Source organism: Bufo bufo, chromosome 3 (assembly GCF_905171765.1).
Source record: "Bufo bufo chromosome 3, aBufBuf1.1, whole genome shotgun sequence".
Classification (NCBI taxonomy): Eukaryota; Metazoa; Chordata; class Amphibia; order Anura; family Bufonidae; genus Bufo; species Bufo bufo.
The window spans coordinates 489,467,313-489,491,976 of NC_053391.1; the positions used below are offsets into that span (position 1 = coordinate 489,467,313).

Consider the following 24,664-nt stretch of genomic DNA (forward strand, 5'->3'; position numbering starts at 1 on the left):
CTTATTTTGAGCTAAAAATCATTTTTTCAATTGGTCTTTCTTAAAAATATGGAATCCTTTTTTGCGTGCATAGCTTAGATGCTGTAGCAGCAGCCAGTGGTTGTTTTTTTTTTTTTTTTCTCCATCATCTGAGGAGCAGACGGACTTCTTATCTCTGCTTTCTGACCTTATAAACACTCATAGCTCAGTTCTTATCTTACTGATAGGAATGTGGCTTAAATAAGTATTTATGACCTCTTAGTAATTTACAGATAAGGGTTAATAGATGACTGACACAAAGTGAAAGTACCAGTCACAGTTAGAAAAACAGTTAACCCTTTGTCACAGAATGGCTCAATATTTTTAATAAAGGCCAACCGAAAATATGATTTTTAGCCAAAAATGAGTAATATGCAATCATAAACAAAAATTGCCTTTAATGATAACATTTGTAATTATCCTTTTATCATATTGTGCAACTTATTTTCTGTACATAATGTGTGTGTGGAGGGCTGGGGGGGGGGGGGGGGGGGGGGGGGGGTTTCTAAGCAAATGCACCAGAATACTCTGATAACTGTGCCAGAAGAGTGGAAAACAATCTTTAAATATATTCTGTTTTATAAAAATTTTACGGCAATAAGGAGCTTGGCTCAGACAAGTCTCATGTATAATATTGGTATAAATGTATGTCAGGCAGGAGGTTGCATAAACAGAACCATCTAACATGTCTCTTGCAAGTTCCTCCAAATGTGCCACTTTGACATTTTTAAAGAAAATTGTGCTGATTTCTTTGTCTTCCCTCAGTCTCACCACTCACATCATTGTCTCCAGTCAATACCCCTTTTCTCTATTTTAGTCACTTGCTAGAGTCACAAGTACAATATCTAATAAGCTGCAATGATAGGAAAGGCTAAAGTCTGAAATACAGAACAAGTAAGAAAGAGAACAAAAAAAGAGTTCCCATCATGGAAGTATTGATACACTCTTAGCATACTCTAAGATTTGTAGAATAAAGGCATCAAGTCTTCTTTTCTGTTTCTTTGTGTTCAACTAAGATATTTCAGACAAAGGTCTTTGCGTTATATTCCTCTGAGGTTCCTCTGGTCACCTTCAGTTTGGTAATCCCTTTAGCTTGGCTATAGGAAATCTTACTGGACAATCCCGGTCTGGAAAAAAAAACAGTGTCCCAATGTTATTTGTCCTGTAAACATTTTAATGTAAGCAAATCTAGTTCTGGAAATTGTTCCAAGTATGAAAATTATGTAGATCAGGGATAATTGATCAGTGGAGGTCGGACTGCTGGGATCCCCACTGATCCTGAGACCCCATCTCATGTTCCTGTCCTGATGGAGTGGCAGGCCAAGCTATCGTCCTCTATGGGACTGCCGGAGATAGCCAAGAACAGCGCTCATAAAACAAGGAACTCCTAAAATATTTCCTTTCACATTGTGTGTGACTAGAGAAGAAAATGCAGGTAGCTAAACAAGATACATAAAAAGATGTTTTTACACAGCTGCTTAAAATTAAGAGTAGATTTTAATTGTAAATGTTCAGGAGGAGAAGTTTTCTTTATGCTGACCATAGATAAAGGATTCAAAAAATGAAATAGCTCACTCATGATGACTTAATCCTGTTAAGACACTGAACAGAAGACAGCAGCAGATAGCAGAGATATCAGAAACAATATCCCTAGACGTCACTTAATATCCATAAACCATGGCAACTAGAGAATCATAGCCAAACAGGACTTCCTGCTAGCAGACGAATTACAGGGATTTTATTTTTGCTTAGTTTACTTTCTCAGTAGCGTTTTGGCTTTCCGTATGCGAGATCCGTTCATGGCTCTCAAAAGCGGTCCAAAACGGATCAGTTTTACCCTAATGCATTCTGAATGGAAAAGGATCCGCTCAGAATGCATCAGTTTGCCTCTGGTCAGTCTCCATTCCGCTCTGGAGGCGGACACCAAAACACTGCCTGCAGCGTTTCGCTGTCCAACTGACGAAGCGGAGCCAAACGATCCGTCCTGGCACACAATGTAAGACGGATCCGTTTTCTCTAACACAATAGAAAACGGATCCGTCCTCTATTGACATTTAATGGTGTTCACGACAGATCAGTTATGGCTATAGAAGACATAATACAACCGGATCCGTTCATGATGGATGCATGCGGTTGTATTATTGTAACGGAAGCGTTTTTGCAGATCCATGACGGATCCGCAAAAAACGCTAGTGTGAAAGTAGCTTTACTTGTACTGCAATGCTTTTGTGCCATATATACAGCTGTTATCTGCAGGGGTGGATTATGATGAGGACAAGATAGGCTACTGCCCATGGCCTGGTGCTCGGGGGGGGGGGGGGGGCAAATTTTTTTGCCCTCATTACATTTCACCCCTGAATTCTGTAACGACACAGATTGCATGGGTGCCAGAACTGCTGAGGATAGTGCTGTGACATCTAAATCTGCTGCTGCTCAGTGGTTCCCACAGCTGTGCAGTCTATGTCTGATGTGCAAGGATGCTAGAAGTACATCATTTGTCATCTGTCCGTCGATCATCCCCTGCCCCATCATGCCTGTGGAAAATGGTCTATGGTACTTATGGGATCAGCTGAGTCGCTGTGTAGAGGCTCGTAACTCTGAACCCCAGAACCTCAATGACCTGAGGGCCGCCCTTCAAAAATAGTGGGATGCCATGTCTCAGCAGACAATAAGTTGACTTGTGAACAGCATGAGACATCATTGTCAAGCTGTAATTGATGGTCAAGGCCACATGACAAGTTATTGAGACATTTACATTTTTGTGGGGGTACCCCTACCACTGTTGTTGGCGTTTGTTTTAATAAATTGTTTGAGATGAGGAAATAACCACTGCATGATTTGACTGTCCATTAAATGCCCTACTTTCATGATATAATATCACTGTAATGTAAACTTTTTACGTTTTCCATAAAATTCACCCGAAAGCCAAATATCCCTAACTTTTGGTGAGTAGTGTATATAAAAATATATATATATATATGAAAAATTCCACGGCACTTCGAAAAAATTAATAATGTGTTTATTATACCAAGTGCGACGTTTCGGTCCTCTCAATGGAACCTTTTTCAAGCAATGACAATTGAAAAAGGTTCCATTGAGAGGACCGAAACGTTGCACTTGGTATAATAAACACATTATTTATTTTTTCGAAGTGCCGTGGAATTTTTCTTTTTTTTATTGATCAGGATGTTGTATCGCTTCTGTGGCCGCTGGCACTCCATTTTCCACCTTGTCTGAAGTGCTGCCCAGCATATTGATTTATTTATATATATATATATATATATATATATATATATATATAAATATATATATATACACACACAGACAGACAATGGTGCTTGATAGTTTGTGAACCCTTCTGAATTTTCGATATTTTTGCATACATTTGACCTAAAACTACATCAGATTTTCACAAAGGTCCTAAAAGTAGATATAAATACCCAAATCCAACAAATGAGTCAAGAATATTAGCCTTGGTTATTTATCTATTTATGAAAATGATCCAATATCACATGTCTGTGAATGGCAAAGGTATGCTGTGAACATGTACTGTATATAGCAGTGTCCATATATGTGTTGAACCAATGTATGACAGTTTCCATGTATGTGGTGAATGAGTGACTGAGAGCATCCATATATGTGTTGAACACGTGTATGAGAGCATCTATATATGTGGTGAACAAGTGTATGAGATTGTCCATGTATGTGGTGACCAAGTGTATCAGAGTGTCCATGTATGTGGTGACCAAGTGTATGAGAGTGTCCATGTATATGGTAAACATGTATGAGAGTGTTCATGTATGTGGTGAATGAGTGACTGAGAGCATCCATATACAGGGAGTGCAGAATTATTAGGCAAGTTGTATTTTTGAGGATTAATTTTATTATTGAACAACAACCATGTTCTCAATGAACCCAAAAAACTCATTAATATCAAAGCTGAATATTTTTGGAAGTAGTTTTTAGTTTGTTTTTAGTTTTAGCTATTTTAGGGGGATATCTGTGTGTGCAGGTGACTATTACTGTGCATAATTATTAGGCAACTTAACAAAAAACAAATATATACCCATTTCAATTATTTATTTTTACCAGTGAAACCAATATAACATCTCAACATTCACAAATATACATTTCTGACATTCAAAAACAAAACAAAAACAAATCAGTGACCAATATAGCCACCTTTCTTTGCAAGGACACTCAAAAGCCTGCCATCCATGGATTCTGTCAGTGTTTTGATCTGTTCACCATCAACATTGCTTGCAGCAGCAACCACAGCCTCCCAGACACTGTTCAGAGAGGTGTACTGTTTTCCCTCCTTGTAAATCTCACATTTGATGATGGACCACAGGTTCTCAATGGGGTTCAGATCAGGTGAACAAGGAGGCCATGTCATTAGATTTTCTTCTTTTATACCCTTTCTTGCCAGCCACGCTGTGGAGTACTTGGACGCGTGTGATGGAGCATTGTCCTGCATGAAAATCATGTTTTTCTTGAAGGATGCAGACTTCTTCCTGTACCACTGCTTGAAGAAGGTGTCTTCCAGAAACTGGCAGTAGGACTGGGAGTTGAGCTTGACTCCATCCTCAACCCGAAAAGGCCCCACAAGCTCATCTTTGATGATACCAGCCCAAACCAGTACTCCACCTCCACCTTGCTGGCGTCTGAGTCGGACTGGAGCTCTCTGCCCTTTACCAATCCAGCCACGGGCCCATCCATCTGGCCCATCAAGACTCACTCTCTTTTTATCAGTCCATAAAACCTTAGAAAAATCAGTCTTGAGATATTTCTTGGCCCAGTCTTGACGTTTCAGCTTGTGTGTCTTGTTCAGTGGTGGTCGTCTTTCAGCCTTTCTTACCTTGGCCATGTCTCTGAGTATTGCACACCTTGTGCTTTTGGGCACTCCAGTGATGTTGCAGCTCTGAAATATGGCCAAACTGGTGGCAAGTGGCATCTTGGCAGCTGCACGCTTGACTTTTCTCAGTTCATGGGCAGTTATTTTGCGCCTTGGTTTTTCCACACGCATCTTGCGACCCTGTTGACTATTTTGAATGAAACGCTTGATTGTTCGATGATCACGCTTCAGAAGCTTTGCAATTTTAAGAGTGCTGCATCCCTCTGCAAGATATCTCACTATTTTTGACTTTTCTGAGCCTGTCAAGTCCTTCTTTTGACCCATTTTGCCAAAGGAAAGGAAGTTGCCTAATAATTATGCACACCTAATATAGGGTGTTGATGTCATTAGACCACACCCCTTCTCATTACAGAGATGCACATCACCTAATATGCTTAATTGGTAGTAGGCTTTCGAGCCTATACAGCTTGGAGTAAGACAACATGCATAAAGAGGATGATGTGGTCAAAATACTCATTTGCCTAATAATTCTGCACGCAGTGTATGTGTTGAACACGTGTATGAGAGCATCTATATATGTGGTGAACAAGTGTATGAGAGTGTCCATGTATATGGTAAACATGTATGAGATTGTCCATGTATGTGGTGACCAAGTGTATGAGAGTGTCCATGTATATGGTAAACATGTATGAGATTGTCCATGTATGTGGTGACCAAGTGTATGAGAGTGTCCATGTATATGGTAAACATGTATGAGAGTGTCCATGTATATGGTAAACATGTATGAGAGTGTTCATGTATGTGGTGAAGGCGTGTGTGAAAGCAACCTTGTATGTGGTATAACATTTGTATAAGTCCACCAGAATGCTTAGATGAACAAGATAAAAAGAATCCAGAAAGCTGGGTTGTTTCAACAAAGTGTAGTTTACTGAGGCTCTTATGTGTTCATTTTCTCTGCCATATATTCTAAGTTGTGTTAACTGCCCCTGGTTGTGCAAGAAGTTCTGATTGCATTTGTTAAAATTCTGTCCACTTTTTCTGTGTCTAAAGTCTGACCTAAGTTCCTGGCACAGTGGTTCCACAACCATTGTCTTCAACAGGTGCTTTGGGCAACAAATACAGTTTTGCTTTTAGAAAGTTAAATGGTTCTGGTACTGTATCTGTGTAGTAACCTTGGTTCTATTACTAAATCTGTGTAGTAAGCTTGAGTCTGGTACTGCATCTAGTAGACTTGGTTCTGGTACTGTATCTGTGTAGTAACCTTGGTTCTATTACTAAATCTGTGTAGTAAGCTTGGGTCTGGTACTACATCTAGTAGACTTGGTTCTGGTACTGTATCTGTGTAGTAACCTTGGTTCTATTACTAAATCTGTGTAGTAAGCTTGGATCTGGTACTGTATCTAGTAGACTTGGTTCTGGTATTGTACCTATGTAGTAACCTTGGTTCTATTACTAAATCTGTTTAGTAAGCTTGGATCTGGTACTACATCTAGTAAACTTGGTTCTGGTATTGTACCTATGTAGTAAGCTTGGTTCTGTTACCATATTTATGCAATACGCTTGGTTCAGGTTCTGTAGTAAACTTGTTTCAGTTACTATATCTATTAGGTAAGCTAGGCTCTTATAATATATCAATGTAATTAGTTTGGTTCTGGTACTGTATCTATGTAGTAAGCTAGGTTCTCGTATCAATGCCCTATGGGTGGCCTAGTTACCATAGTTATGCACTGTGCTTCATTATGCTGTATTTATCATAACTAAGCTTGGTTCTGATACCACCACTGCACACCGAGCTCTGGCCTTTTACATCATCTAGATAACAGGCTTAGTTCTAGCACCATATTTATACACTAAACCTAACAAATACTAGGTAAAATCAGTATCATCTTTATTTCTCTATGATAACATGGTAACAGGAAACTTTATTATTATGCAAATGGAATTGGATTATCCTAAATAATTATCAGTGGTGTTCTGTGCACATCTTAGTCATATTGTCCTCATCTCATTACTGGATGAATGCATGTAAGCACAGTTTGTACTGGAGGGGATTTAGCCAGTGTCCACAGGATTTTATAAATATGTAATTATACACATAAGGGGTCATTTATTAAGACCAGCGTTTTTTATAGCTGGCGGTGGATCCGCCAAAGTTATGAAGAGGTGCCGGTCTCTTCTGCGTATCCAGGAAATGTAAGCCAGCTTCCAAGCCGTCTTACATTTAGACAATTTTCTATGCCTAAAACAGGCGTAGAAAATGATGAATGAAATGGGCCTACTGGCCCCTCCCCTTCCCCGCCACACCCGCTTTTTTTAGACCTGGCGCAAGCGGGGAAAAGTCGCAGATTGCGGCACAAATAACCTTTGTGCCGCAATCTGTCCTAGAGATACTGCTAATATAGGCGTATTTCTGCATAGTAAATGACCCCCTTAGTGTGGCATACCATTTTAAAATGCTGGGCTGGAGGGGCACACTTCACATATAGCCCATTGATCTGGCCCTGATTATGTGCTTTTGTGCTCCACGTTAAAGCACTGGAAAATGTATCTGGCAGTGCCTTGGTCTCTTCATGTACATGAAACCATTTCCTGAGGCCAGTGGTTGTCACTGCTGTAGCCCAGTAAACAAAGACTAGTGAGTCTCACAAGAACTGTGAGTACCTAATAAGTATCACTTTCCCTCCTGTTATGCTAATTTTTAAAAGTTAAAAAACCCATTTGAGGGTACCCGTACGTTGTGCAACCCAGCAGCAGCAACTGAATGCGATTACTGCTAAATACTACCACTAGGGGGAGCTGTTAGTATGCAATTTACACTGCTCACACGAATGCCAATGAAAGCTGTAGAGATATGCATGCAGTTTGCTCCTTCGATATTTGCAGGCAATCAGAATTTTATTATGTAACTGGGAGGCTGAAGATTTGAAGTTTTTTTAATCACCGAGTTCCTAAAATTTAATTATTAATATAATAAAAAATAAACATAGAAACTATAATTACTTCAAGCAGCATAAAAAAATGACCACCATTAATTAAAAATATCTACCAAAAATCCTCAAGTAAGAGTATATTTTTGGTAGATATTGGCTATTAACGGTGGTGCTTGGTTCACGTTGGTAATTTTTTATTTTAGGAACTTTGATTTTAGGGATTATAGGAACTTTTGGGGTCATTTATCAAACTGGTGTACAGTAGAATTGGCTTAGTTACCCATAGCAACCAATCAGATTCCAGCTTTCATTTTTGATAGCACCTTTGGAAAATGAAAAGTGGATTCTAATTGGTTGCTTTGGGCAACTAAACCAGTTCTACTTTACACCAGTTTGATAAATGACCCCATTTTTGTATATAACTCTCAGGGGTATGGTCACACGGTCAGGTTTCTGCATGCAGTTTTGAAAGTCAAAATCAGGAGTGGTTCATAAAAGGAGAGAAAGTAAAGGACGGATACTGTTTGTTTCCTTTTTTGAATTCACTCCTGATCATGGCTTCCAATCTGTCTTTCCCATCTGCAGGCAGAGGCAGTTTGTTAAATGAGACAAACACCGGCATCTCCTAAGGTACATTGCAGTCAGTTCTTGTTAACCTCTTCTTCATCTGCATAGCAATGACTAACTTATACAGTGGGGGAAATAATTATTTGACCCCTCACTGATTTTGTAAGTTTGTCCAATGACAAAGAAATGAAAAGTCTCAGAACAGTATCATTTCAATGGTAGGTTTATTGTAACAGTGGCAGATAGCACATCAAAAGGAAAATCGAAAAAATAACTTTAAATAAAAGTTAGCAACTGATTTGCATTTCATTGAGTGAAATAAGTATTTGAACCCTCTAACAAAAAAAGACTTAATACTTGGTGGAAAAACCCTTGTTTGCAAGCACAGAGGTCAAACGTTTCTTGTAATTGATGACCAAGTTTGCGCACATTTTAGGAGGAATGTTGGTCCACTCCTCTTTGCAGATCATCTCTAAATCCCTAAGGTTTCGAGGCTGTCTCTGTGCAACTCTGAGCTTGAGCTCCCTCCATAGGTTTTCGATTGGATTAAGGTCCGGAGACTGACTAGGCCACTCCATGACCTTAATGTGCTTCTTCTTGAGCCACTCCTTTGTTGCCTTTGCTGTATGTTTTGGGTCATTGTCGTGCTGGAACACCCATCCACGACCCATTTTCAGTTTCCTGGCAGAGGGAAGGAGGTTGTCGCTCAGGATTTCACGATACATGGCTCCGTCCATTTTCCCGTTTATGCGAATAAGTTGTCCTGTGCCCTTAGCAGAAAAACACCCCCAAAGCAAAATGTTTCCACCCCCATGCTTGACGGTGGGGACGGTGTTTTGGGGGTCATAGGCAGCATTTTTCTTCCTCCAAACACAGCGAGTTGAGTTAATGCCAAAGAGCTCTATTTTGGTCTCATCAGACCACAGCACCTTCTCCCAGTCACTCTCTGAATCATTCAGGTGTTCATTGGCAAACTTCAGACGGGCCTGCACATGTGCCTTCCTGAGCAGGGGGACCTTGCGAGCCCTGCAGGATTTTAATCCATTGCGGTGTAATGTGTTTCCAATGGTTTTCTTGGTGACTGTGGTCCCTGCTAATTTGAGGTCATTAACTAACTCCTCCCGTGTAGTTCTAGGATGCTTTTTCACCTTTCTCAGAACCATTGACACCCCACGAGGTGAGATCTTGCGTGGAGCCCCAGAGCGAGGTCGATTGATGGTCATTTTGTGCTCCTTCCATTTTCGAACAATCGCACCAACAGTTGTCACCTTCTCTCCCAGCTTCTTGCTAATGGTTTTGTAGCCCATTCCAGCCTTGTGCAGGTCTACAATTTTGTCTCTGACATCCTTGGACAGCTCTTTGGTCTTTCCCATGTTGGAGAGTTTGGAGTCTGCTTGATTGATTGATTCTGTGGACAGGTGTCTTTTATACAGGTGACTAGTTAAGATAGGTGTCCTTAATGAGGGTGACTAATTGAGTAGAAGTGTCTAACCACTCTGTGGGAGCCAGAACTCTTAATGGTTGGTAGGGGTTCAAATACTTATTTCACTCAATGAAATGCAAATCAGTTGCTATCTTTTATTTAAAGTTATTTTTTCGATTTTCCTTTTGATGTGCTATCTGCCACTGTTACAATAAACCTACCATTGAAATGATACTGTTCTGAGACTTTTCATTTCTTTGTCATTGGACAAACTTACAAAATCAGTGAGGGGTCAAATAATTATTTCCCCCACTGTATATAGCCCCAGAGATACATATGATATGTAATGCCCCCACAATTTCCTTCTCCATTGTCTAGAGAGAAATATAGCTGTACATTTCTTTGAATTTAGAAGTAGGGATGAATGAATGAAAGGTGTCTGGACCGCTTCACTTGCTGTGAGATCACTACACCAACACGGAGGGGAGGAATGGAGCAGGGAAGCTGCATAGTATACTTTTATGAGATAACCTTTTTGGGGCATGGCGTACGCCTGATTATGATAACCAGGCACTCTGCGGGATGCTGCACCTGGTTTATGACGAGGTGTACGCCTCATTATGAATTAGGCCCTGCAATCTGCAGTCCATGCGCCTAAGCTAAAAACTGGCCTGTAAGATAATAAATGTGGCGGGGCAGTGGAAAAAGTCACAAACATGCAATTTGTGACAGCTTCTTGTGTAATTAAATGATAAATCCGCCCCAAAGAGTTTTTGCGTGGCAGTTTTCTACTCTGGATGTGGCATTTTCTCAGACATTTTTCCATAGGCTTCTCCATAGGAAAAATATACATCTGAAAAAAGTCACAAAAAATAAGTGACTAAAAAACTCCACTCTCATAAAATGCTTGTTAAAAAAACATGGATTTCATGGCATTTTTGCAAGCCCAAAAAAAAAAAAACTGTACGGCAGCACTCTTAGGTTGTATAGAAATCTTTTTGACAGTGTGGTGTATGTAAGTTTTACTGAATATGATTCCTATAAGAAGCAATGGAGTATCTGCAGTAGTAAGGCTACTTTCACACTTGCGGCAGAGAGATCCGGCAAGCAGTTCCGTCGCCGGAACTGCCTGCCGGATCAGGCAAAATGTATGCTAACTGATGGCATTAGTAAGACTGATCAGGATCCTGATCAGTCTTAAAAATGCCTGATCAGTCGAAAAAATGCATTGAAATGCCGGATCCGTCTTTCGGTGTCATCCGGCAAAAACGGATCCGGCATTTATTTTTTCACCTTTTTTTCAGTCTGCGCATGCGCATACCAGAAGGACGGATCCGGTATTCCGGTATTCTGAATGCCGGATCCGGCACTAATACACTGCTCAAAAAAATAAAGGGAACACTTAAACAACACAATGTAACTCCAAGTCAATCACACTTCTGTGAAATCAAACTGTCCACTTAGGAAGCAACACTGAGTGACAATCAATTTCACATGCTGTTGTGCAAATGGGATAGACAACAGGTGGAAATTATAGGCAATTAGCAAGACACCCCCAATAAAGAAGTGGTTCTGCAGGTGGTGACCTGAGCACTTCTCAGTTCCTATGCTTCCTGGCTGATGTTTTGGTCACTTTTGAATGCTGGCGGTGCGTTCACTCTAGTGGTAGCATGAGACGGAGTCTCCATCCCACACAAGTGGCTCAGGTAGTGCAGCTTATCCAGGATGGCACATCAATGCAAGCTGTGGCAAGAAGGTTTGCTGTGTCTGTCAGCGTAGTGTCCAGAGCATGGAGGCGCTACCAGGAGACAGGCCAGTACATCAGGAGATGTGGAGGAGGCCGTAGGAGGACAACAACCCAGCAGCAGGACCGCTAGCTCCGCCTTTGTGCAAGGAGGAACAGGAGGAGCACTGCCAGAGCCCTGCAAAATGACCTCCAGCAGGCCACAAATGTGCATGTGTCTGCTCAAACGGTCAGAAACAGACTCCATGAGGGTGATATGAGTGCCCGACGTCCACAGGTGGGGGTTGTGCTTACAGCCCAACACCGTGCAGGACGTTTGGCATTTGCCAGAAAACACCAAGATTGGCAAATTCGCCACGGGCGCCCTGTGCTCTTCACAGATGAAAGCAGGTTCACACTGAGCACATGTGACAGAGTCTGGAGACGCCGTGGAGAACGTTCTGCTGCTTGCAACATCCTCCAGCATGACCGGTTTGGCATTAGGTCAGTAATGGTGTGGGATGGCATTTCTTTGGAGGGCCGCACAGCCCTCCATGTGCTCGCCAGAGGTAGCCTGACTGCCATTAGGTACCGAGATGAGATCCTCAGACCCCTTGTGAGACCATATGCTGGTGCGGTTGGCCCTGGGTTCCTCCTAATGCAAGACAATGCTAGACCTTATGTGGCTGGAGTGTGTCAGCAGTTCCTGCAAGACGAAGGTATTGATGCTATGGACTGGCCCGCCCGTTCCCCAGACCTGAATCCAATTGAGCACATCTGGGACATCACGTTTTGCTCTATCCACCAACGTCACGTTGCACCACAGACTGTCCAGGAGTTGGCAGATGCTTTAGTCCAGGTCTGGGAGGAGATCCCTCAGGAGACCGTCCGCCACCTCATCAGGAGCATGCACAGGCGTTGTAGGGAGGTCATACAGGCACGTGGAGGCCACACACACACTACTGAGCCTCATTTTGACTTGTTTTAAGGACATTACATCAAAGTTGGATCAGCCTGTAGTGTGTTTTTCCACTTTCATTTTGAGGGTGACTCCAAATCCAGACCTCCATGGGTTAAAAAATTAGATTTCCATATTTTTTTTGTGTGTGATTTTGTTGTCAGCACATTCAACTATGTAAAGAACAAAGTATTTCAGAAGAATATTTAATTAATTCAGATGTAGGATGTGTTATTTTTGTGTTCCCTTTATTTTTTTGAGCAGTGTACATTCCTATGGGAAAAAATGCCTGATCCGGCATTCAGGCAAGTCTTCAGTTTTTTTAGCCGGAGATAAAACCGTAGCATGCTACGGTTTTCTCTTTTGCCTGATCAGTCAAAACGACTGAACTGAAGACATCCTGATGCAAACTGAACGGATTACTCTCCATTCAGAATGCATAGGGATATGCCTGATCAGTTCTTTTCCGGTATAGAGCCCCTGTGACGGAACTCTATGCCGGAAAAGAACAACGCAAGTGTGAAAGTAGCCTAAGCAGTGGACCGCTGAAGAGAGTACCGACAAAGTGCAAGTATTCTCAAGGTTATTGTTACCTATTCAGAAATCTTCACGTGTTGCTATAAGCTGTGTCCTAAAAGACTAATGTATTTTCCATTCAGGCCCCTATGCTTGCATGCTTTATTTGCATTCCCATAGCATTTGTCCCATATGAGCAAAAGCATGACATCAAAATATTATATTGTTTCACTGTTACCCTAGAACTACTTCTTACAGTCTGGTAACTGAGAGCTCCTAATTTGGGATATTCAAGATTACATTTTTTGGAATGAATCTTTCCAGTAAACTCCTGTTGCCAGAAAACTGGTGCCAAAAAGTCACAGTTTGGGACATGCAAAGTTTTGTGACTTTTTGGCATAGACTATAGCAGGAAACTGTGATAAATTATAGCAGAAATCTATACTTCCCTGCTGGTGTAGATTTCTGTTTAGGAGCAAAGACCTGCATCACGTCTAATGTGGCAGGTAACAGATGTGTGGCGCAGAGTGGAGGGAAGGGGAGTACCCTTCCGCTAGGGAGAGGTAGAAGTGGTGACCCCTAACTCACCTAGCACTGGCACCTGGCTGCCCTGACATCTCTAGACGGGCTGCTAACCCATACGCCGATCACGTGCCTCGTCCCTGGCTTACCCTGAAATAAGCTCTAGGTAGTGAGTAGGGCGGTGGGAGCACTAGTCCTCACCACTGACACCAAGGGTAACAACAGGGAAAGGACAAACAACACAAACACCACAAACAATCTCCGAAGGTAGACAACAACAACAGGAGAAAATTGGAGATCCGACTGCTCCAGTTCCAACAGCTCCACAGAAACAGTTGTCCCAACTCCACCTGAGGTCAGAATAGAAGATCTGGAAGGAAGGTCTATATCTGGCAACAAGGGAAGAAGAAAAGGAGAATATATAGCAGCTGGGATTGGCTGACAGAGAACAGCTGAAAGGATAAGCTACAGTTTCCTAAATGGGACAAAAAGGATCGCAAACCTAAGCAGGAAAACCTGAACTGGAATCTGTTCTCACCATTAGGTCATGGAGCGATCTCTTGACAAACCCACTGCGTAGCCACCCACTGCGACCTTCTGACCCCAGGCACAACAGGGTCAGCGATAGGTTGTGACAAGATGTGTCACAATTATTGAGCCATGTACCTCTTCATAATTAATAGTGGTACATCTGACACCAGTGCGGAACACATTAAGACTGGTGTGTAATATCCTGGACTGGTTTTAGTAAATGTCCCCCTGGAATATTTTATGGATACAGATGAAACTGACATTTGTGCCATGGTGCCAGCTTCCTCCAAAACTTGCTCATTTGGCCAAGCAGAACCGACATAAAGAGGGAGTAGCTCTTTAACCACCTCCGGACCGCCTAACGCAGGATCGCGTTCCGGAGGTGGCAGCGCTGCGCACAGTCACGCATATACGCGTCATCTCGCGAGACGCGAGATTTCCTGTGAACGCGCGCACACAGGCGCGCGCGCTCACAGGAACGGAAGGTAAGAGAGTTGATCTCCAGCCTGCCAGCGGCGATCGTTCGCTGGCAGGCTGGAGATGTGTTTTTTTTAACCCCTAACAGGTATATTAGACGCTGTTTTGATAACAGCGTCTAATATACCTGCTACCTGGTCCTCTGGTGGTCCCCTTTGTTTGGATCGACCACCAGAGGACACAGGTAGCTCAGTAAAGTAGCACCAAGCACCACTACACTACACTACACCCCCCCCCCATCACTTATTAACCCCTTATTAGCCCCTGATCACCCCTAATCACCCCTGATCACCCCATATAGACTCCCTGATCACCCCCCTGTCATTGATTACCCCCCTGTCATTGATCAACCCCCTGTAAAGCTCCATTCAGACGTCCGCATGATTTTTACGGATGCACTGATAGATGGATCGGATCCGCAAAACGCATCCGGACGTCTGAATGAAGCCTTACAGGGGCATGATCAATGACTGTGGTGATCACCCCATATAGACTCCCTGATCACCCCCCTGTCATTGATTACCCCCCTGTCATTGATTACCCCCCTGTAAAGCTCCATTCAGATGTCCGCATGATTTTTACGGATGCACTGATACATGGATCGGATCCGCAAAACGCATCCGGTCGTCTGAATGAAGCCTTACAGGGGCATGATCAATGACTGTGGTGATCACCCCCCTGTCATTGATTACCCCCCTGTAAAGCTCCATTCAGATGTCCGCATGATTTTTACGGATGCACTGATAGATGGATCGGATCCGCAAAACGCATCCGGACGTCTGAATGAAGCCTTACAGGGGCATGATCAATGACTGTGGTGATCACCCCATATAGACTCCCTGATCACCCCCCTGTCATTGATTACCCCCCTGTCATTGATTACCCCCCTGTAAAGCTCCATTCAGATGTCCGCATGATTTTTACGGATGCACTGATAGATGGATCGGATCCGCAAAACGCATCCGGACGTCTGAATGAAGCCTTACAGGGGCATGATCAATGACTGTGGTGATCACCCCATATAGACTCCCTGATCACCCCCCTGTAAAGCTCCATTCAGATGTCCGCATGATTTTTACGGATGCACTGATACATGGATCGGATCCGCAAAACGCATCCGGTCGTCTGAATGAAGCCTTACAGGGGCATGATCAATGACTGTGGTGATCACCCCCCTGTCATTGATTACCCCCCTGTAAAGCTCCATTCAGATGTCCGCATGATTTTTACGGATGCACTGATAGATGGATCCGATCCGCAAAACGCATCCGGACGTCTGAATGAAGCCTTACAGGGGCATGATCAATGACTGTGGTGATCACCCCATATAGACTCCCTGATCACCCCCCTGTCATTGATCACCCCCCTGTCATTGATCACCCCCCTGTCATTGATCACCCCCCTGTCATTTATCACCCCCCTGTCATTTATCACCCCTCTGTAAGGCTCCATTCAGATATTTTTTTGGCCCAAGTTAGCAGAATTTTTTTTTTTTTTTCTTACAAAGTCTCATATTCCACTAACTTGTGTCAAAAAATAAAATCTCACATGAACTCACCATACCCCTCACGGAATCCAAATGCGTAAAATTTTTTAGACATTTATATTCCAGACTTCTTCTCACGCTTTAGGGCCCCTAGAATGCCAGGGCAGTATAAATACCCCACATGTGACCCCATTTCGGAAAGAAGACACCCCCAGGTATTCCGTGAGGGGCATATTGAGTCCATGAAAGATTGAAATTTTTGTCCCAAGTTAGCGGAACGGGAGACTTTGTGAGAAAAAAATTAAAAATATCAATTTCCGCTAACTTGTGCCAAAAAAAAAAAAATTTCTATGAACTCGCCATGCCCCTCATTGAATACCTTGGGGTGTCTTCTTTCCAAAATGGGGTCACATGTGGGGTATTTATACTGCCCTGGCATTCTAGGGGCCCCAAAGCGTGAGAAGAAGTCTGGTATCCAAATGTCTAAAAATGCCCTCCTAAAAGGAATTTGGGCACCTTTGCGCATCTAGGCTGCAAAAAAGTGTCACACATCTGGTATCGCCGTACTCAGGAGAAGTTGGGGAATGTGTTTTGGGGTGTCATTTTACATATACCCATGCTGGGTGAGAGAAATATCTTGGTCAAATGCCAACTTTGTATAAAAAAATGGGAAAAGTTGTCTTTTGCCAAGATATTTCTCTCACCCAGCATGGGTATATGTAAAATGACACCCCAAAACACATTCCCCAACTTCTCCTGAATACGGCGATACCACATGTGTGACACTTTTTTGCAGCCTAGGTGGGCAAAGGGGCCCATATTCCAAAGAGCACCTTTAGGATTTCACAGGTCATTTACCTACTTACCACACATTAGGGCCCCTGGAAAATGCCAGGGCAGTATAACTACCCCACAAGTGACCCCATTTTGGAAAGAAGACACCCCAAGGTATTCCGTGAGGGGCATGGCGAGTTCCTAGAATTTTTTATTTTTTGTCACAAGTTAGTGGAAAATGCTTATTTTTTTTTTTTTTTTTTTTTCATACAAAGTCTCATATTCCACTAACTTGTGACAAAAAATAAAAACTTCCATGAACTCACTTTGCCCATCAGCGAATACCTTGGGGTCTCTTCTTTCCAAAATGGGGTCACTTGTGGGGTAGTTATACTGCCCTGGCATTCTAGGGGCCCAAATGTGTGGTAAGGAGTTTGAAATCAAATTCTGTAAAAAATGACCTGTGAAATCCGAAAGGTGCTCTTTTGAATATGGGCCCCTTTGCCCACCTCGGCTGCAAAAAAGTGTCACACATCTGGTATCTCCGTAATCGGGAGAAGTTGGGGAATGTGTTTTGGGGTGTCATTTTACATATACCCATGCTGGGTGAGAGAAATATCTTGGCAAAAGACAACTTTTCCCATTTTTTTATACAAAGTTGGCATTTGACCAAGATATTTATCTCACCCAGCATGGGTATATGTAAAAAGACACCCCAAAACACATTCCTCAACTTCTCCTGAATACAGAGATACCAGATGTGTGACACTTTTTTGCAGCCTAGGTGGGCAAAGGGGCCCACATTCCAAAGAGCACCTTTCGGATTTCACAGGTCATTTACCTACTTACCACACATTTGGGCCCCTAGAATGCCAGGGCAGTATAACTACCCCACAAGTGACCCCATTTTGGAAAGAAGAGACCCCAAGGTATTCGCTGATGGGCATAGTGAGTTCATGGAAGTTTTTATTTTTTGTCACAAGTTTGTGGAATATGAGACTTTGTATGAAAAAAAAAAAAAAAAAAAAATCATCATTTTCCACTAACTTGTGACAAAAAATAAAAAATTCTAGGAACTCGCCATGCCCCTCACGGAATACCTTGGGGTGTCTTCTTTCCAAAATGGGGTCACTTGTGGGGTAGTTATACTGCCCTGGTATTCTAGGGGCCCAAATGTGTGGTAAGGAGTTTGAAATCAAATTCAGGAAAAAATGAGGAGTGAAATCCGAAAGGTGCTCTTTGGAATATGGGCCCCTTTGCCCACCTAGGCTGCAAAAAAGTGTCACACATCTGGTATCCCCGTACTCAGGAGAAGTTGAGGAATGTGTTTTGGGGTGTCTTTTTACATATACCCATGCTGGGTGAGATAAATATCTTGGTCAAATGACAACTTTGTATAAAAAAATGGGAAAAGTTGTCTTTTGCCAAGATATTTCTCTCACCCAGCATGGGTATATATAAAATGACACCCCAAAACACATTCCCCACCTTCTCCTGAGTACGGAGATACCAGATGTGTGACACTTTTTTGCAGCCTAGGTGGGCAAAGGGGCCCATATTCCAAAGAGCACCTTTCGGATTTCACAGGTCATTTTTTACAGAATTTGATTTCAAACTCCTTACCACACATTTGGGCCCCTAGAATGCCAGGGCAGTATAACTACCCCACAAGTGACCCCATTTTGGAAAGAAGAGACCCCAAGGTATTCGCTGATGGGCATAGTGAGTTCATAGAAGTTTTTATTTTTTGTCACAAGTTAGTGGAATATGAGACTTTGTAAGGAAAAAAAAAAAAAAAAAAAAATCATCATTTTCCGCTAACTTGTGACAAAAAATAAAAAGTTCTATGAACTCACTATGCCCATCAGCGAATACCTTAGGGTGTGTACTTTCAGAAATGGGGTCATTTGTGGGGTGTTTGTACTGTCTGGGCATTGTAGAACCTCAGGAAACATGACAGGTGCTCAGAAAGTCAGAGCTGCTTCAAAAAGCGGAAATTCACATTTTTGTACCATAGTTTGTAAACGCTATAACTTTTACCCAAACCATTTTTTTTTTACCCAAACATTTTTTTTTTATCAAAGACATGTAGAACTATAAATTTAGAGCAAAATTTCTATATGGATGTCGTTTTTTTTTTGCAAAATTTTACAACTGAAAGTGAAAAATGTCATTTTTTTGCAAAAAAATCGTTAAATTTCGATTAATAACAAAAAAAGTAAAAATGTCAGCAGCAATGAAATACCACCAAATGAAAGCTCTATTAGTGAGAAGAAAAGGAGGTAAAATTCATTTGGGTGGTAAGTTGCATGACCGAGCAATAAACGGTGAAAGTAGTGTAGGTCAGAAGTGTAAAAAGTGGCCTGGTCTTTCAGGGTGTTTAAGCACTGGGGGCTGAGGTGGTTAATCCCCTATTGCTTCAGTCAATATTGGCCGCAGCGTCTAAGTTTCTGTATGCCTGTTAGACACTACTTTTATCATTCAAAAGTAGCAAATAAGTAAATAAATAATAAATAAATAATAAAAAAAAACATATTTCTTATTCATAGAATAAAATAAATATTATTAATATCACATAGTGAATAGTATAAAAACATTTCCAATAAACAATGGTAAAATTGCAGTTTTTTCTATGCCAGTGATAAAGGTTAATCAATAAATTATATGTAACCTAAAATGTTTACATCCCATCCCAAAATAAACAAGTCCTCAAACAGCCATGCGAATGGAAAAATAAAGACGCTATGCTCTCTGCTTGATTGTTATATTTTACAGGTGCCCTTTACATTGGGGCTACATATTAAATGCATACTGAATGACAGCTTCAGATATTGTGTGACTTGAGCGCAGCAGTTACAATAGTCTTGCATGGAACAATTGGATGAAAATCTTGCACAATTTGCTTTTTGCTCCAACTCTACTCAGTTCTGATCTCGGGGACAAAGCCTACTACAACAGATGGAGCAGTAGTCTCATTTTAATGGTATGGATTACAAGTAAATCAGGTAATGCAACCCCCAGGGGAAAAAATCTTCCTTTAAACACAATCTTACTTCCTGGCAAGCAGGGAGACAAAATAAATTCTGTTTGTTTTCAGCTTTCATGCACTATTGATAATGTCAGATGAAGAATGAAATGGAGAATGTTAAGATAAAGGGAAACAACACACCACCAGTAATGCTTTTATTCCATGTGTAAAATTTATGATTTTAAAAACGTCTGTCAGGTGAAATTTAGCAATGAATGCAAGTTTTAACCAACCAACAGGAGCAGACTGGCCACAGTGTTGATCTGGGGTTTCCTTGGGCCAACAAGAGGAAATTATTATCGGTGCTCAACCCCTATTTTATCAATAAAGTCTAATAGGTTTTCAATCAACAAATTAGACCCTAATGGCATGTAACTGGCCCCAAAGGCAGCCAAATGTTTTTTTTCCCTTGGTATTGTGAGCCTGGGCCCACCAGAGGATCCTCTGGTACTCTGGTGGACCAGTCCAACCCTGCACATGGTTGTAACCCAGCTTTCCCAGGACTATGAAAGGCAACTATTCCTTGCCATGGCACTATTTAGGAATGGATAGTGGGGTATATCTTGGTTAATTTAGGATTCTGTCGTCCATTACAGCTCCACATGGTGGTAACCAAATCTATTTATACTATTGGTAACTAGGAGATTCATTCCAACAAAATAGTCACACTTGCTATGTAGACAAAATGTACCCAGATTAAGCATAGCCCCTCCTCCAACACTTCCTGCCTTACATGCATCAGCATGAGAGCAGGAAGAAGGTGGGGGGAAATTACATTTCTGCAGCCTGAGAGAACAATTCACTGCTTTTCTAGTTTATTTTTCATGGTATGCAATTGTGATATCTGACGAAACAAGAGCAAATAACAAAGACATAGATTATGTTATTTTTTGTTGGTTGTTCTTTTTTGTGTTTGGATTCTGGCTTCAGTTCCCGTTTAACAGTGGAATCCTGAGGCAAGGCATGGGATTCAATGGTTCCCTGCCTGACTGTTCACCCTCAGAGGTCACTAATCTGCAGCCTATGGGAAAATAGACTGGCGCAGGAAGTCGCGAAGCAATTGTGCCAGGTCTCAGGCAGCATGATGAAATCATCACGACTGCCTGTGCTGGGATACAAGTGGCAGGACATCATAGTGACCACCTGCACATGACGTAGGCGTCCCAGACCATTACTGGGAGACACTTGTGGGCTGTATTACAGACAGCAAATGTCACGGCGGACGTGCACAGTATAAAAGATAACACACCAACCAGGCTCTGGACGAGAGACAGGGGAAGGGTCACCTCCTAATTTATCCCTGACCTCTTTCCCTGCACTGCTCAGCCCACAGGCAGACCTTGAAGGTAGCTGTGCTGTGTCCTCCAGCCTGAACTGACAAAACCCTGAACTCCCTGAGATGGTGAAGTGGGGAGATAGGAGCAGCCTGCTCGCACAGAACCTGGATGGGATAGATGACACCAACAACCAAACAAGAAATGACACTTATCTTCTGAGAGCAAGAACTGACAGCCAACCTTCCCTCCAAACTTCCCAGACCAAAATGATCAGTATAATCCGCTCAGAGCACTTAGCTGGAGACCATTTAAACTAATGACTCCACCCAGTGCACCTGATGAGAGGCGGATCCAGCACGGCACCAAAACAAATACTAAACTCGTGCTGCTATCCTGGCCGACCTCCGCACATCGGAGTGGGGCATGACAGCAGCATGGAATGGGACCCAGGTGAGTATTAGAATTGTTTTTTTATTTACGTGGCTATTTGGGGAGTGCTATAGCAGGCATTACTAAAGACACTGGGGCTTTTTTTTATACTGTGGACACTATAGGGGCACAGGGAACACTGGGGCACCATAGAGGGAATTACGGGGGGGGGGGGGTACTATTAATACTGAGGACCCTGTAGGGAGCATTACTGGGGGCACTGGCAGCATTTTTAATACTGGGACACTATGGGGACAATATCACATGGTACACAATTGAGGCATTACTTGTAGAACTAGGGGAATTTTTTATACTGAAGGCTTTACTAGGGGAATTTTTGGGGGCATAATATGGCATTTCTGGGACAATTTAATACTGTTAGCACTCTAGGGTTGGGCTACACTTCATGGGCATTACTACTACTGGGGACACTATTTTTCTGAAGTATAGTATTTGGGGGGCATTGAGGAGCACAATATGGGGTGGCAGCAGGATGACACAGTGGGAGCACCAGGATGAGAAGTTTGTGCTGAAAAGGTGGGGAATTACAAATATTTGCAGCTACACAATGCTGTAGAAGCTAAAAATAAAAAGGTTTCCCTAGAGATAAAGACACATATTATATTAGAAACTATAGCAAAATAGAAGAAGGAGGCAGAAGAATCATATCTAGATTACAAAAAATGCTGCTCTTAGAACAAACGCATGACTTTTATTTAAATATTTGGGAAAATTGGGAGAGAGATCTTGGGGCTCTAACCCAGGAGCAAAGGGCTGAAATCTTAAAAATAATTCCAGACCTCTTTCATTGTAAGGCTTCGCATCTGGACTCACAACTTATTTTTTTTTTACACAGGATTTATAGGACTCCAAAAGTTTAGCATACGATTGGGGTTATAAATAACTCATGCTGCTAAAGAGGCTAATTTTATGTACATGATTTTGCGAATTCTAGAATTTGAAATCGGCACTAATGATGCGCATATTTTTTGCGCAATACATGCAACTTCACATTTTATCAGGCCTGAGTAGATATTACTGTTTAGTGCACTAAGTATTGTTGTGACATCGCAGCAGTATGTCTGTAGCATGTATGTATGGACAGCAGAGAAACAGTAATTCCTATAACACTACCTAACACTTTGCACTGGAACCTATCAGCTACACTATATCACTATCTAACCTACACTGACTATCTCCCACTAACTATCTGTATTATATATATGAGCTAACTAACTATCTAATGTAGTTGGATAAGGAATAGGATCCAGATGAAAGCACAGAGCACAACAATGTCACTGCTCTCTCTCTGTCAGAACTGCAAAAAAACAGCAGAAAATGGCTGCTGGGGAGTTTCTTATATAGTAAAGGGGTAGGCAACTTTCATATTGGTTGCTAGGGATGTTGCTAAGCTCTGACAAAGATATTGCAGCCTTCTCAGTGGCCCACAAGCAAGAAGGGAGGTTACTGATGAAAAATCTAGAATATTCGCGATTACTGATATATAGCACTGTATTCTACATCTTCGCGAATTCTTGAAGTGCCGATATTCGCGTAATAAAAACACTAGTAGGAAATTGGATGAATATTGGAAGGAGATTATAGATACTATTGATAACGCATTTTCTATCAAGCGGATGGCCCATCCCAGAATACATATGCCTACTTAGAATAATTAAAAAAGGCTAATATGGATTAATGTACAGGGTGGGCCATTTATATAGATACACCTTAATAAAATGGGAATGGTTGGAGGGTTTAGCATAAGATTGGAGTTGGTGACCATGGCGGCCATTTTGAAGTCGGCCATTTTGAATCCAACTTTTGTTTTTTCAATAGGTAGAGGGTCATGTGATACATCAAACTTATTGGGAATTTCACACGAAAAACAATGGTGTGCTTGGTTTTAACGTAACTTTATTCTTTCATGAGTTATTTACAAGTTTCTGACCACTTATAAAATGTGTTTAATGTGCTGCCCATTGTGTTGGATTGTCAATGCAACCCTCTTCTCCCACTCTTCACACACTGATAGCAACACTGCAGGAGAAATGCTAGCACAGGCGTCCAGGATCCGTAGTTTCAGGTGCTGCACATCTCGTATCTTCACAGCATAGACAATTGCCTTCAGATGACCCCAAAGATAAAAGTCTAAGGGGGCCAGATCGGGAGACCTTGGGGGCCATTCAACTGGCCCACGACGACCAATCCACTTTCCAGGAAACTGTTCATCTAGGAATGCTCGGACCTGACACCCATAATGTGGTGGTGCACCATCTTGCTGGAAAAACTCAGGGAACATGCCAGCTTCAGTGCATAAAGAGGGAAACACATCATTATGTAGCAATTTCGCATATCCAGTGGCCTTGAGGTTTCCATTGATGAATAATGGCCCCACTATCTTTGTACCCCATATACCACACCATACCATAATTATTTTTGTTCCAACAGTCTTGGAGGGATCTATCCAATGTGGGTTAGTGTCAGACCAATAGCGTTGGTTTTGTTTGTTAACTTCACCATTCACATAAAAGTTTGCCTCATCACTGAACAAAATCTTCTGCGTAAACTGAGGGTCCTGTTCCAATTTTTGTTTTGCCCATTCTGCAAATTCAGTGCGCCGATCTGGGTCATCCTCGTTGAGATGCTGCAGTAGCTGGAGTTTGTAAGGGTGCCATTTGTGAGTAGCTAATATCCGCCGAAGGGATGTTCGACTAATGCCACTCTCCAGTGACATGCGGCGAGTGCTACGCTGTGGGCTCTTACTGAATGAAGCTAGGACAGCCACTGATGTTTCTTCATTAGAGACAGATTTCATGCGTCCACATTTTGGCAAATCCAACACTGAACCAGTTTCACGAAACTAAGGGCTCTTTCACACTTGCGTTCTTGTCTTCCGGCATAGAGTTCCGTCGTCGGGGCTCTATGCCGGAAGAATCCTGATCAGGATTATCCTAATGCATTCTGAATGGAGAGAAATCCGTTCAGGATGCATCAGGATGTCTTCAGTTCCGGAACGGAACGTTTTTTGGCCGGAGAAAATACTGCAGCATGCTGCGCTTTTTGCTCCGGCCAAAAATCCGGAACACTTGCCGCAAGGCCGGATCCGGAATTAATGCCCATTGAAAGGCATTGATCCGGATCCGGCCT

At 42.2% G+C, this 24,664-nt stretch overlaps 1 protein-coding gene across 1 annotated transcript in view; it reads right to left on the reverse strand.

Annotated features, from left to right (window-relative positions):
- Positions 1-489: 489 nt before the first annotated feature.
- Positions 490-24,664, reverse strand: part of CLDN10 (claudin 10) — a 65,962-nt gene continuing 41,787 nt past the window's right edge. Inside the window, exon 5 of the mRNA XM_040425311.1 lies at positions 490-1,145. Coding sequence (XP_040281245.1) covers positions 1,040-1,145 — 106 coding nt within the window. The 3' untranslated portion in view covers positions 490-1,039. The remainder of the gene's footprint in view (positions 1,146-24,664) is intronic.